The 13,034-nt window shown below is 30.4% G+C and overlaps 2 protein-coding genes and 2 long non-coding RNA genes across 4 annotated transcripts; all 4 read left to right on the top strand.

Moving 5' to 3' along the window:
- Positions 1-1,111: 1,111 nt before the first annotated feature.
- Positions 1,112-1,971, top strand: LOC123270892. Its single transcript, XR_006510713.1, has 3 exons — positions 1,112-1,300; positions 1,538-1,716; positions 1,800-1,971. It is a non-coding gene; the product is annotated as an uncharacterized LOC123270892 (long non-coding RNA).
- A 2,583-nt stretch (positions 1,972-4,554) lies between these two features.
- On the top strand, positions 4,555-5,324 carry LOC123270908. The gene is made up of 3 exons (XR_006510718.1): positions 4,555-4,585; positions 4,728-4,809; positions 5,254-5,324. It is a non-coding gene; the product is annotated as an uncharacterized LOC123270908 (long non-coding RNA).
- Positions 5,325-6,790: 1,466 nt separating this feature from the next.
- LOC123270110 lies at positions 6,791-8,170 on the top strand. The gene is made up of 2 exons (XM_044736047.1): positions 6,791-6,978; positions 7,033-8,170. Exons 1-2 carry the CDS (start codon positions 6,791-6,793, stop codon positions 8,168-8,170), a joined length of 1,326 nt encoding a protein of 441 aa, XP_044591982.1.
- A 684-nt stretch (positions 8,171-8,854) lies between these two features.
- LOC123270109 (ATP-dependent DNA helicase pif1-like) lies at positions 8,855-10,000 on the top strand. Its single transcript, XM_044736046.1, has one exon. The coding sequence runs from the start codon at positions 8,855-8,857 to the stop codon at positions 9,998-10,000; it is 1,146 nt and encodes a 381-aa protein (XP_044591981.1).
- The last annotated feature ends 3,034 nt before the right edge of the window (positions 10,001-13,034 follow it).

The following is a 13,034-nucleotide window of genomic DNA, read 5'->3' as shown; positions in this document are numbered from 1 at the left end:
TAATCATATCATCGTTAATTCTAAATGTACTGAAAGTACGTACATGTTTAATTTATAAGAACTTTACGATAGGTTACAAATAATGGTAATATTAAGATAAATATAATGTTTCTTATTTTCTGTATTGAATAAATAAATAATAATTAAATAAATTATTTTCTAATTCAAAAAATTTTACTTAAGGAAATTATGTGTTCATATTTCAGAGTCGAGAAAGGCGAAATTGTCCAAGGTATTCTTATTTATTTTTTATTTTTAAATTTTATTTTTTCCAACGTTATCAAAAATTAAAATTATATGAGTGTATACATTTTTATAAAATTTCAAGCCAAGGTTGATAAATTGAACTTGAATAATTTTACATTTTTATAATTAGTAAAATTTTTTTTTAACAATATTGAGTGAAATTAATTTTTATTAAAAGTTTTTCAAACATGAAAATTTAATTCAGTACTAGAATTTGAATAGAGCTACGCTTCATTTCTAATAATAATGAATGTGGCCCGTTTTGCAGAGTTTCGACCTTTGACTAACTTCAAGACTTTCATCTATTTTTATAATATAGGGGACTAGAAATTTGAATAGCGCTTGCTACATAAATTTTAACCACAATGAATCACGCAGTGGCCCGTTTTTTTATGCGAGTTTCGACCTTTGACTACACTTCAAGACTTTCTCATCTATTTTTATAATATAGGGAGGATGACAGGATCTTTTTTCTGAATTTATATCGATTATGTACAATAATTTATTTTGCTATTATTATTATTATTATTATTATTACATATATTATTATTATTATAATTATTTATTTTAAAATCTCTTAATATGTTGCGTTTAAAAAAACTGCGCACGTTTAATAAATTATTTTTATCAACTTTTCCATTGTATACCACCCTTAGAGTTGATTTTACCTCAGAGGAAGATTTCGCTAAATAGTTACTTTTTGGTGCAGAATTTACCAGCCATTAAACTGAATTTACTGAACTTTCACTCCCGGTATAACCATTATAGTCATGGGTTGTTTATAAAACAAGCAGGCACGCTGCTGTTGGCAAGTTTTCTTAAGTTTGGCAATTGGCAGCATTGCACCATTACTACAACCAAACTCTCCTGCATGTGGATAGGGTCCTTTTCCACACCGGGCATTCAGCGAGTACGGTCGCATAAATTTTTCTTAAAAGCATTTGTGCATTATTAATTGCGTATTACATTATAAAACAATGACTAACCAAGCCGCGATAAGTGAATTCACCACAGAAGAGGAAATTAATTACTGGGTGGTCGGTGATGACACAATGTAAGTTTCAATTGAAAATTTGATAATTAAATAATATATCTTGAAATTATTTATCATTACTTTATATATTCCACATGACAACTATTTTAAACTTTAGCATTTTTTTCATACGCACGTGAGCATTAATATCGGCTGGGTTTGGGTTAAAAATAAAGTAACTCTCATGCATTTTTTAACCCAAGCATTATTATTTCTTACATCTGTACATTTAATTAAAATCTTTTATTCCATTTATAGTGAACTTCAAGGGTACGTAGACCAAGTTGAGGGAACGAAACAAGTTCCTAGCGGCAAGGGGCCATGGCACGACATCGCTATTTAAAATCATTGTCAACAATGGTACCGGTAATCGAGTCAGAGTGCTTTTCTGGGGACAAAAAGCCACGGAATTTTCCACAATTCTCCGCATACGTAACGTAAGTATTTTTATTCGAAATTAAAATTTTAACTGGAATTTTTATACAATCGACAAAAATATAACTGTTGAATATTCTTTAAGGTTATTACAATTACGCGCGCAAAAGCATCTGCGGTTAACGTGAAATTCAATAACCCTGCGGACAACGTCGGATTAATTGAATTGTCGGTTACCAATTCATCGACAATCCAAGTTGCGCGAAATTTATTTCAAAGATGACGTCGATAATTCACCACCAAGAGTTGTTAAACTCGAGGATGCACCAAATGAGCGTGGTCGATTGGGTGAGTTTTCATATTCAAACGTTACGCTACTTATCTTATTTTGTTAAATTACGATTTCGTTAATAATTTTGAAAAATTGTTTCCGCTGTTTCTGGTTGGTTAAAGTTACCATTCGGACCGGTTGTTTCATTTGGTTCGACAATTGGCAGTGGGGTGATCATAGATGGAAAATTTAAATTGCGAGTCCATGTTGCACGATTACCGACTCCCCATTACTTTCCCTCAAGGAGCTCACATTAAAGTAATTTGTGAGTCTGGTTTGGACAGAAGTAAGTACATTCGATAGAATTATTTATTTTATTATGTTTTATCAGTTAATAGAGTCTAATTATGCTTAATTTTGTGTTCTAGATGAAAGTATCGACTATTTTGACTGTCCGCAGCAGTGCCGATGTTTCTCTGGACGCCTCAAAGCCACCATTAACTGAGAGCGAAATGCGACGCTTAGGGATGATCACTCCATCTAAGCGTAAAGCTGTTGATGACTCTAACGTCGCCACTAAAAAACCTACAGTAGGTTAAAGTTTATGATATTGCGTCAGATTGTGTTGACTAATTGATATAATTAAGTATTCCTACGCCAGTATTTAATTTAAATTAACAAAACAGTCAATACCTTATTAATATTTTTTAATTACGTTAGTCATTTCGATTCTTATAAAAGATCTGTGCTGCTATGTATGGCAAGAAATTTCGTTATCAAAATGTCATAATGCACAGTGCATGAAAAATATTTTCTTTTTAATTTTTCGGTTTTTTTTTATGTTTTCAAATAGTTTTTTATTTTCATACTGAATCGTGACAATAAGTACTTGTCCGCTAATTCCTATTTTAATTTTAATAGCACTCATCTAATTAAGATGACAGTTATTCTCGTTTCAGTTTTTTTTTTTCTTTAAAGAAGACTTAGTTTTCTGTATTTTAATATATATTTTTTTTTTTTTTTTTTAAATGATCGTTTCGATTCTCAAAATAAATCTGTGCCGCTATGTATGGCGAAAAATTTCGTCAATGAAATGAAATAATGGACAGTGCATGCAAACTGCTTTTTTACTTATTTCTCATCTTTTCTTAAAGAAAATTAAGTTTTCTGTATTTTAATATATTGATTTTATTATATTTCATTAGTTGTGATACTTATCGCAGTATTAGTCAGTAAATACAAAGACTATTACATTTTACCTGATACCTGATATATGTATAATAATCATATCGTTAATTAAGTGTACTGAAAGTACGTGATTTTAGATTATAAAAACTGCGATAGGTTACAAATAGGTAATATTAAGATTCATTATGCTAAGATAAAATTATAAAAATATCTGTTGCCAAATAGTTTTTGTAACTAACAAGATAAATATAATGTTTCTATTTTCTGTGTTGAATAAATAAATAATAATTTAAATAAATATTTCTAATTCAGAATTGCTTATTGTTATTTTACTTTAGGAAATTATTGTGTTAATATTTCAGAGTCGCAGTCAAAATTGTCAAGGTATTTATTTATTATTTTTATTATTTAATTTTATTTAATGTTACCAAATTGAAATTATATGAGTGTATGCATCTTTATAAGATTTCAAAACCGAGATTGATAAATTAAACTTAAATGATTTTCATTATTAATTAAAATTTTTTTTTTTAACAATATTAAGTAAAAATTAATTTTCATTGACAGTTTTTGAACATGAAAAATTTAATTAGTTTGACAGGATCTTTTATCTAATATGTATCGATCCATTTTGTACTGATTTATTTTTATCTATCATGTACTATTCAATATTGTTTTATTCGAATGGCTAACCGTAATAATTATTATTTATTTTAAAATCTCGAATATGTTACGTTTATTTAAAAACTGCCCATTGAATAGATTATTATTAACTCTTCCGTTGTGTACTACCTTGTGATGATTTACTGAAGAATTGTCAAATGGTTATTTTGTTGGTAATTTACCGGTCATTAAACTCAATCATACAAATATTTACTCCAGTACAACTAAAACAGATCGCTGTTTGCAATTCTGTCATGGTTTACGATTAGTAAAGTACTTACAACTACAACTGACTCTAATTATTATGTAATTATTTCTAAGATAAATAATAACACTTAAGATTACGACTCCATTATTGTTATGAATATCCTCAATCATCACCTATCATTTAGTGCAGTGTATAATCTGTAATTGACGACAGAAAAATTTTTATCAATGACATTCATTTGTATTTCGACATTTCTAATTGGTTTACAAATCTGTACAGATAACGTAATCGTCAGTTACTTTTATCGTATGATCAAGTTATATCAATTTATACTTGACACTTCAGTGACAAGTAACTTGCATGTAAAATAAATTAATTTCTATGGCTCATGTGTTTGCACACGTATACATTGATATAAATTGAATTGGGATCGGAAAAAATACGTTATTACCAAGACTACGAGTGCCGATGCAGTTTTCTTATTTTATACATGTTAAAATTCAAAACAACGTCGTAGTCGCTCAAAGGCAATTAACAATTTTAAGATAAATTTGATTTACCTACGTTCAAAAAGTTCAGGAGGACTTGTATACATTTTTCTGTAAGTATTTAGTTTTGCACATAAAAGTTATAATTTTTAATTACAATTATTAATATAATTGTGGTGATAATACAAATTTCGATAAATATAATAATAATTTCAATTATAGATGATTACTCATAACATGTGCATTTACTTTCAGATACGCTCATATTTTTCTAATTTCTGAGGTTAAGGATCTGCTAATCTCAGGGAAGTAGCGTTATTATCTTCAGATATAATAGGTAAGATAATTTTTAATTCTATGTGTCATAATTTATTCTGTCCATTATTATACCATGAGTAATTGATGGATTTTAATATACATCAATATCATTGATAATCAAAGTCAGCTTTAGTTAATTTCCGGATTTTCTTTTAATCTTTCGAAATTTATAATACATTATAATACATCTATCAGGATTTTTAAATTATCGAGCATTAATTTGACAAATTCAAAGTTAATTATTTGTTACTAATTATCTGACTAATTGCCGCAGCCCCGTCAATCATTTATCGATTTTAACGATATCACAACTATAATCAAAATTCTGGTCATAATCTTATTCTTTGACTTCTCGTAAAATATCTCACATTCATGAATATATGCTTACTTAATTGTCCTGTGGCGCTTCTTTATTGTACATTTATATTGAACTTAATTTTAATGCATACTTTTTATGTTTCAGGTTCCGAGGAAAACGGTACAGTAATATCTGATAATCAAAATTCAGACCTAGAACAGAACTTGACCGAAAAAGAAAAAAACGATAAGGCTACAGAAATTTTTTTTTTACCATAAAAAATAAATATTAAGATCGTTACATAAGAATATACTAGAACATAAACGCCAGTACCAAGAATATACCACGCTACCTTGAATTACACAATATATGAATTGAATGAAAATGAAATTGAAATGATATCATAAAATCGTATAGACATATATCTTTGTAATAAATTAAATTGTTTATTATTTTTTGTAACTTATTTCAATAAATTTCTTGATTTTAATCTATAGCTTTATAATATAACCTTCCTTGACATTAAAAAATCATTTATATTGTAAATTTCTCAATTACTTCTGTTTTATTTCTTATTTAGTTTATCTTTTTCTGTAAGTATACCACGTAGAAAAATTGATCGAGAACCAGCCGAAGAAGCCGAATTTAAAAAAGCGCGCAGAGAAAGAAGAAATGAACAACAACGAAACCGTCGAAAACAGAAAAAGAATGAAAATTTGAATTCATTGGTTCGTAATCTGACTGATGAGAACGTTCTTCCTGTAAGTGGTACAAGTAATTCTATAAGTGGAGATGAGCAAACTTTGACAGAGGTATGTGAAACTTCGTTCACATCCACTAATATATCCTTACATACTACCGAAACACCTCACAAAACCACTGCAGTTACAAAAAGTGTTTCTATACAAAATATCGACATGAGTGATACAGTACTTCATGTACTCAATAATCATGATACGATACGTGAAGATTATATAGGCCCAATGAATATAATATGTCAACACTGTCTATCAAAACATTTCGCTCTTGAACACGTTGCGAATAAAAAAAACTATTTCAATGAGTGTTGCCGACATGGAGAAGTTAAATTGGAAGCAATGCCCGAACCTCCAGTAATTTTAAAATCCTTATTTGAAGAAACTCATGAAAAGTCAAGAAATTTCTTTGACCGAATAAGAAATTATAACAGTTCCTTTTCATTTGCATCATTCAATGCTAACTTATACAATCTCAGTTCCCAGAGAAGGAGGCCGTACTGCTTCAAAATTCAAGGACAAATTTATTACCAAATGAATACGGCATTGTATCCACTGATTGACGAAACGCCAAGTTACGGTCAACTCTTTATTGTAGATACCAATGAAGCGGCAGAAATACGTTTAAATCAAAATATTGAATGTGATTTAGAACTATTAAAAACAATAGATTGTATAATTCGTGATCATAATGTATTTGCTGAGTCATACCAAATGATGAAGGATGTTATAGATAGTAATTCTACGCGTGATTCACATGGAAACGTTATTGAACCTGAATTGAGTCTGTTATTTACTTTGAAGCCTGGTATGGATGCTCGACGGTACAACTTTCAAAGAGTAAATGAAGTCGCGGCAATTTTTCTACTACTGCTGATGATGAAATACCGGAATCATGTATCACAGTCGCAAATAAAAATACTAAAACTCTTCAACGATTAAGTACGATGGATCCTAATACCGAACCTTGGGTTTATCCTCAATTTTATCCCTATGGTAATCAAGGATGGCATGACAGTATACCTTATATTAAGAAAACGACACGAAGGGTAACTCGTGTAGACTATTATAAGTATAAATTAGCAATTCGTGATGAATTTAATGTTTTTCTGATGGGCCGTCGTTTAACTCAGCAGTGGGTAGTGGATAGTTATGTAAAAATAGAAAAAGATAGATTAAATTATTGCAGGTTCAACCAAAAAAAGTTACGGGCAGAATCATATAAGGGGTTATTAGATCATTTGAAATCAAGAAATGAAAATAGTAATATACCTTGCAATATTGGTAAAGTAGTGATACTACCTTCGACATTCACCTGTTCTCCACGTAATATGTTACAACAGTATCAGGATGCGATGTCAATCGTTAGAAAATTCGGTAAACCGGATCTTTTTATTACCATGACTTGTAATCCAAAGTGGATTGAAATTACAGAAAATCTATTACCAGGACAGACGGCTTCTGATAGACCAGACTTAGTTGCACGTGTATTTGACATTAAAAAGAATGCATTAATCAAACTAATAACTAAGACTGAACTGTTCGGCAAAGTTATTGCTTATAAGTGGGTAATTGAATTTCAAAAGCGTGGGTTACCACATCTGCATATGTTACTTACATTGCAAAGTGGTTTTAAAATTAAAACTCCCGATATTGTTGATAAATTTATATGTGCTGAAATACCAAATAAAGACCTTGAGCCCAAGCTATATGATATCGTTACAAGAAATATGCTTCACGGCCCCTGCGGTGATTGGTGTTTAATTGACGGAAAATGTTCTAAAAAGTTCCCCAAAGCATTTCGGAATGAAACTGTTATGGATGAAAATGGATATCCTTTTTATCAACGTAAAAACGATGGAATGACATTTACTCGAAACAATGAATTTATTTTTGATAATCGATACGTAGTACCATATAATAAAACGTTACTTTTGACATTCAATTGTCACATAAACGTTGAAGTAGTTGCATCCTCCACAGCAGTCAAGTATCTATGTAAATACTGTTACAAGGGTCATGACCAAGCTGCAGTAACAATTAATGGTAATCTGCATAGTACAAACTCAGACACAACTCATAATACCCAACATCCTCAAAATGAATCTGACGCTGCAGTGAACCACGATGAAATCCGCGATTTTGTAGATGCCCGGTATGTAGGTCCCTTTGAAGCCGTTTGGCGAATTACATCAAAAGCATTACAAGATAAAAGCCACTCAATTATTCGTTTACCAATACATTTACAGAATGAACAAAATATTACAATAACCGAAGATTGCGATGAAACTGCTTTACAAGAAGCGTTACAAAACAATCAATGCTAATAGATTATTTTAAATTGAACGAACGGAGCACAGAGGCTAGACAATATACATACAGCGAAATTCCACGCCATTACGTTTTTAAAAAAATAGATAATACTAATAATTACAACTGGCAACCACGTCGAAAACATTTCAATGTAATTGGTCGTATGTATTCAATTAGTCCAGCCCAAGTAGAATTATTTCATCTTCGGCTTTTACTTGTCAATGTTAAGGGTGCAATAAGTTACGAAGATATTAGAACAGTTAATGGAGAAGTATGTGAAACTTTCACAAGTGCATGCCTAGCGTTAGGATTAATAGAAGATGATCAATAATGGAAACGTACAATGAGTGAAGCTGTAGTGTGGATGATGCCCCGACAGTTGCGATGTTTATTTGTACGTATATTAATCCACTGTCAGCCTCTTTATCCTGAAGAACTATGGGAACAATTTAAAGAACATATGTCCGAAGATTTCTACAGTCACTTTGGTGTAAATGATGGTAATCAAAGAGCATATAGATTCATAAATTTTATGCTTAACAAAGAAGGTGTTAGTCTCTAATTTCCCAAAAATGCCCCAAATAGATGAAACAGAAGATATTCTTGATGACTTTCATACCCAAAACGTAAGTAATGATGAATCTGGAGCATATTATCGCAAATTAAATTTAAAACAAAAAGAGATTGTTGATTTCGTTATGCAGGCTATCAATGACGAAAGTGATCATCAATCTAATTGTATTTATATTGACGGACCGGGAGGTTCAGGAAAAACTTTTATATACACAACGTTGTGTCATTTACTAAAAAGCCAAGGCAAAGTTGTTTCTACAATGGCTTATACTGGTATCGCAGCAACTCTTTTACCTAACGGAAAAACTGTCCACAAAACGTTTGGTTTACCTGTCCCGATGTTCTCTGATTCATCTTCAAACGTTAAACCTAATTCAAATCAAGGTAGATATTTAAAGAGTGTAGATGTTTTTATTTGGGATGAAGCTCCTATGTCTCCTAGATATTCTTTAGAGATAATCGACAGAACGCTGCGACATATAATGAATATTGACGTACCATTTGGTGGTAAAATGATGATATTAGGAGGAGATTTTCGTCAACTTCTTCCTGTTCTAACCCATGCCACTCGAAGTGAAATGGTTAACTTATCAATAAAATACAGTCATTTGTGGAGAAATTTTCATAAATTTACGTTATCACAAAATATGCGAGCGTTACCAGAAGAAATTGAATTTTCACAGTTCTTGCTGGATGTGGGCGATGGAAAATTAAATGATGTAAATGATAACCTTCTTCTACCTGAGGAATGTCCTGTTTCTAAAGCTGATAATATCGTTGAATATCTGTATGGAAACATTATAAGGACGCAGTGTTTCAACGAACTTACTGGATCAGTTATTTTATCACCAAGAAATGTTGATGTTGATATTATCAATGAACAAGTAGTTGAACTTCTAAATGAAACGACTGAAAAAATTTATACGGCTATAGATAGTACCGAAAATTGTGATGATGGAGACATGACTGACGCAATTTTGCCAGAATATCTCAATACTCTTAATCCCCCCAATTTTCCACCTCACAAACTACGCTTGCGAAAAAATACTATAGTGATGTTGATAAGAAATTTGAACTTAAGTGAAGGATTGTGCAATGGAACGAGGTTGATGGTACTGGATTTATCAACTAATGTCTTGCGATGTAATATATTGACGTGTGATAAGGCTGGAGAAATTGTATTTATTAATCGTATTACACTATATTGTGATAATGTTTACCCTTTCACATTTAAAAGACGCCAATTTCCGATAAAATTGCATTTTGCATGACCATAAATAAAAGCTCAGGGTCAGACATTTGATAGAATAGCCATTGATCTCACAAAAGATGTATTCAACCATGGTCAATTATATGTAGCATTATCTAGAGTTCGTTCTTGGCAGTCATTAAATTTGTATTTAAGTAGTGAAAAAGAAGAAAATTCTGTGAAGAACTTTGTATTTAAGGAATTGTATTGGTGACTTGTATATTATAATTTTCGATATTTAAACAGCAAAAAAGTAATCATAAACGCGCTTGCGCGCGCCACATAATCTGGTATTAACGAAAAACTCATTTTAAGGTGCTTCAAATTCAAATTTAGTGGGAAGTTCTAGGGTTAGCCTGCGCGGTCAACCGATTTCCAGATTTTTTTTTCTGGCATTCATTTTAGGTAAGTCAATTTTTACATAATTTTTTTTTTTTTTTTCATGATATTACGTTTTAATTTTGCGTAAGCTTTTATCAATACCTAATAGTTTGAAATTCTTTTAATCCTCTATTTTAGCTCCTCACCTGGTCTAAAATGTAACAATATAAGGTAAGCTTACCGTTTACATTTTTATTGTTTTAAAACGGAAGTTATTCTTACTGTTTTTGGTTTCATTTTTTTAATACTATAGTGACATGTGATTTATATGTTTCATGAGTCTCAAGTTAAAGTCAAGAAAACGAGAGTCATAAGTTTTATTTTATATTTTCATTTTCATATTAGCGTTATAGTATCATATACTTGTAATACGATGTTTCGATTATTTCTTGCTAAAGTTCTGTGGTAGGTCTTTAGTCATCTGAGCCAATCATTATACAATCCTATCTATACGTAAGTTGTTCAATTGCACATTAGTCTTTCTATTAGTAACATAAAAATTATTTAGTATTTTTATTGTTTTGAAGTTTGTGACTATAAATTTATTATTACTAAAATATCGAGTAAGTAACTAATAGCAATTATAATAAATTAATTTTTTATTGTTTTTAAATAACATATAATTTTTAATGAAAATTATTAATCAAATTTTAGAATTTTTTATTAAATTTCATTTTTAAATAATAATATTTTTCGTGAATATATACTTAAAACAAATAATAATTTGCTATGAAAGATAATTAATAATAAAAAACATAAATAAATCATAGAAAATATTTTTTTTTCTAAATAAATCGACTTTTTTTTTTTTTTTTTTTTTTTAAGTAAAAGAAAAACGATTTATTTTTCAATTTTTATATTTTTAAAAATTACTTAATGTTACGTGTGAGCCTACACCTGGTCATTCCCCTATCACGTAAACAGACCTCCGGACTAGCTCAGCGTCTCATTGAAAAATATTTAGATGTTGATGAGGGGGTGGGTCACTCAGTGAATGAAGAATACTCGTGAATTACGGTACTAATTGTTTATTGGGCGTCCCCAAAGCATGGGAGTTGCCCGAAATGGCCCTGAGAGTCTCTTTTACAAACTAATTCTATTTATGAAAGCAAATCTTATCCGGTACAATAATCCATTTGATGCAATACTTTTGATTCTATAACTGAGAGAGAGAGAGATGGGACAGCAACGAGAATGAGAGTCTTAGGAGACAATTAATCACGATGCAAGACAGCTTGAACTCGACATAGATTCGGACAGACTAAACGACTGACTAATTACAAGTGGCTGCTCCTCCTGGAGGTCCCAGGTTTATGTAACCTCGGTCGCAGATGCCGCCAAACACCTGTATCACTGCGCGGAACTTGTATTATTCCGCGGTTGAACGCAGATTATTCCGCCCTTAGGAACTAGGTGGTTATTGTCAAGTTTCCTAGTCAGCAGAAAATGGTATCAAGGCGCCGAAAGCGGTTCCCTGTGCTAGAGTACCTGTTCGCTCGGTTCCCATGAGAAAGCGTCTCCTCAGCACCACGTGCAAGTAGCGATTCTCGGTAACCAGAGTCAGGCTAGAAATACAACGGAAATTCGGTGTCCAATTCAGGTGGGCAAGTTGGCCCATCGATTTATAGAAAATATATATAGAATATCATAATATTGACTGGAGGGGAGGCCCACCCGTCACACTTAAAACAAATACATTGGTTCTAACAAGATTGAGCTTTATTGAAATAGCAGTGAAATAACAGTGAAATAGCAAAGGGTGTAAAAAAAAAATTTTTTTTTTTTTTTGGAATCGACATACCTACTTTTGGCTGGAATGTCAAGAAATGCAAAAAAAATTTAACGTAATTAAAATTTTTTTTCGACTTCTAAAAAAATTGAATTTTTCGAAATAAAATTTAAATTTTCAGAAAAAATTTTTTTGAATTTCTGCACGTTTTAAGCAAAAATATGTCGATTCTCAGAAAAATTTTTATTGTGCGCCCGGATGCTATCTGTAACGCACGATATTTTTATCTTTGTACATCTACGTATTAATCTACTCAAAAAGTGCTTTTTAGGTCAAAATGTTTTTGCCTTTTCCGAAAATTATAATTGAGGTATTCAATAGTTTTTCAGAAAATGCTAGTCGCTCGCAAAAATTGCAATAGTTATGAATAATTATGTCAAAAAGTGGGTTTAAAGAATTGTTCTAAACAAATGCGTTGTTTATAAGATAATTTAAAATTTTTTTTGATAACAATCTTGATGATAATTAACTATGATTTAAAAAATTTTTTATTGCTTAAAAACGCTTTTGTTAAATAAAAATTTCTCTTTTACCACTTGTTATGAAAATTAAGGAACCATTTTTTAAAATAATAATTTATCTTGGTCTTTGATATTAAACAAAAAATTCGATTATTATTTGAATTTTCATTGTTTATTTAATAAACAATCTGTTATAAGCAAATGAATTATCTTTTGTATTTTTCTTTTTCTACTTTAAAAAAAATAACCATTCTTTATTAAAAAAAAAAAATTTATTTATATTTTTGATAGAACTTTAAATTTTCTGTTCTTTTTCATTTCACCACTCTGACCTGGTTTTTTATGTTTAATTTTAAAATAACTTTTATCTAATGGAGATACAAAGAAAAATTGCGACTTATTTATTCTTTATTAATTGAAAAAGA

Source organism: Cotesia glomerata, linkage group LG8, assembly GCF_020080835.1.
Source record: "Cotesia glomerata isolate CgM1 linkage group LG8, MPM_Cglom_v2.3, whole genome shotgun sequence".
Lineage (NCBI taxonomy): Eukaryota > Metazoa > Arthropoda > Insecta > Hymenoptera > Braconidae > Cotesia > Cotesia glomerata.
The sequence above is the reverse complement of the archived record's forward strand: the minus strand, read 5'-3'. Positions and strand labels throughout refer to the sequence as shown.

Coding starts and splice junctions, on each gene's coding strand:
- LOC123270110 (XM_044736047.1), top strand. CDS start 6,791: ATGGATCCTAATACCGAACCTTGGGTTTATCCTCAATTTTATCCCTAT. Junction 6,979..7,032: donor GGCCGTCGTTTAACTCAGCA/GTGGGTAGTGGA, acceptor AAATTATTGCAG/GTTCAACCAAAAAAAGTTAC.
- LOC123270109 (XM_044736046.1), top strand. CDS start 8,855: ATGCAGGCTATCAATGACGAAAGTGATCATCAATCTAATTGTATTTAT.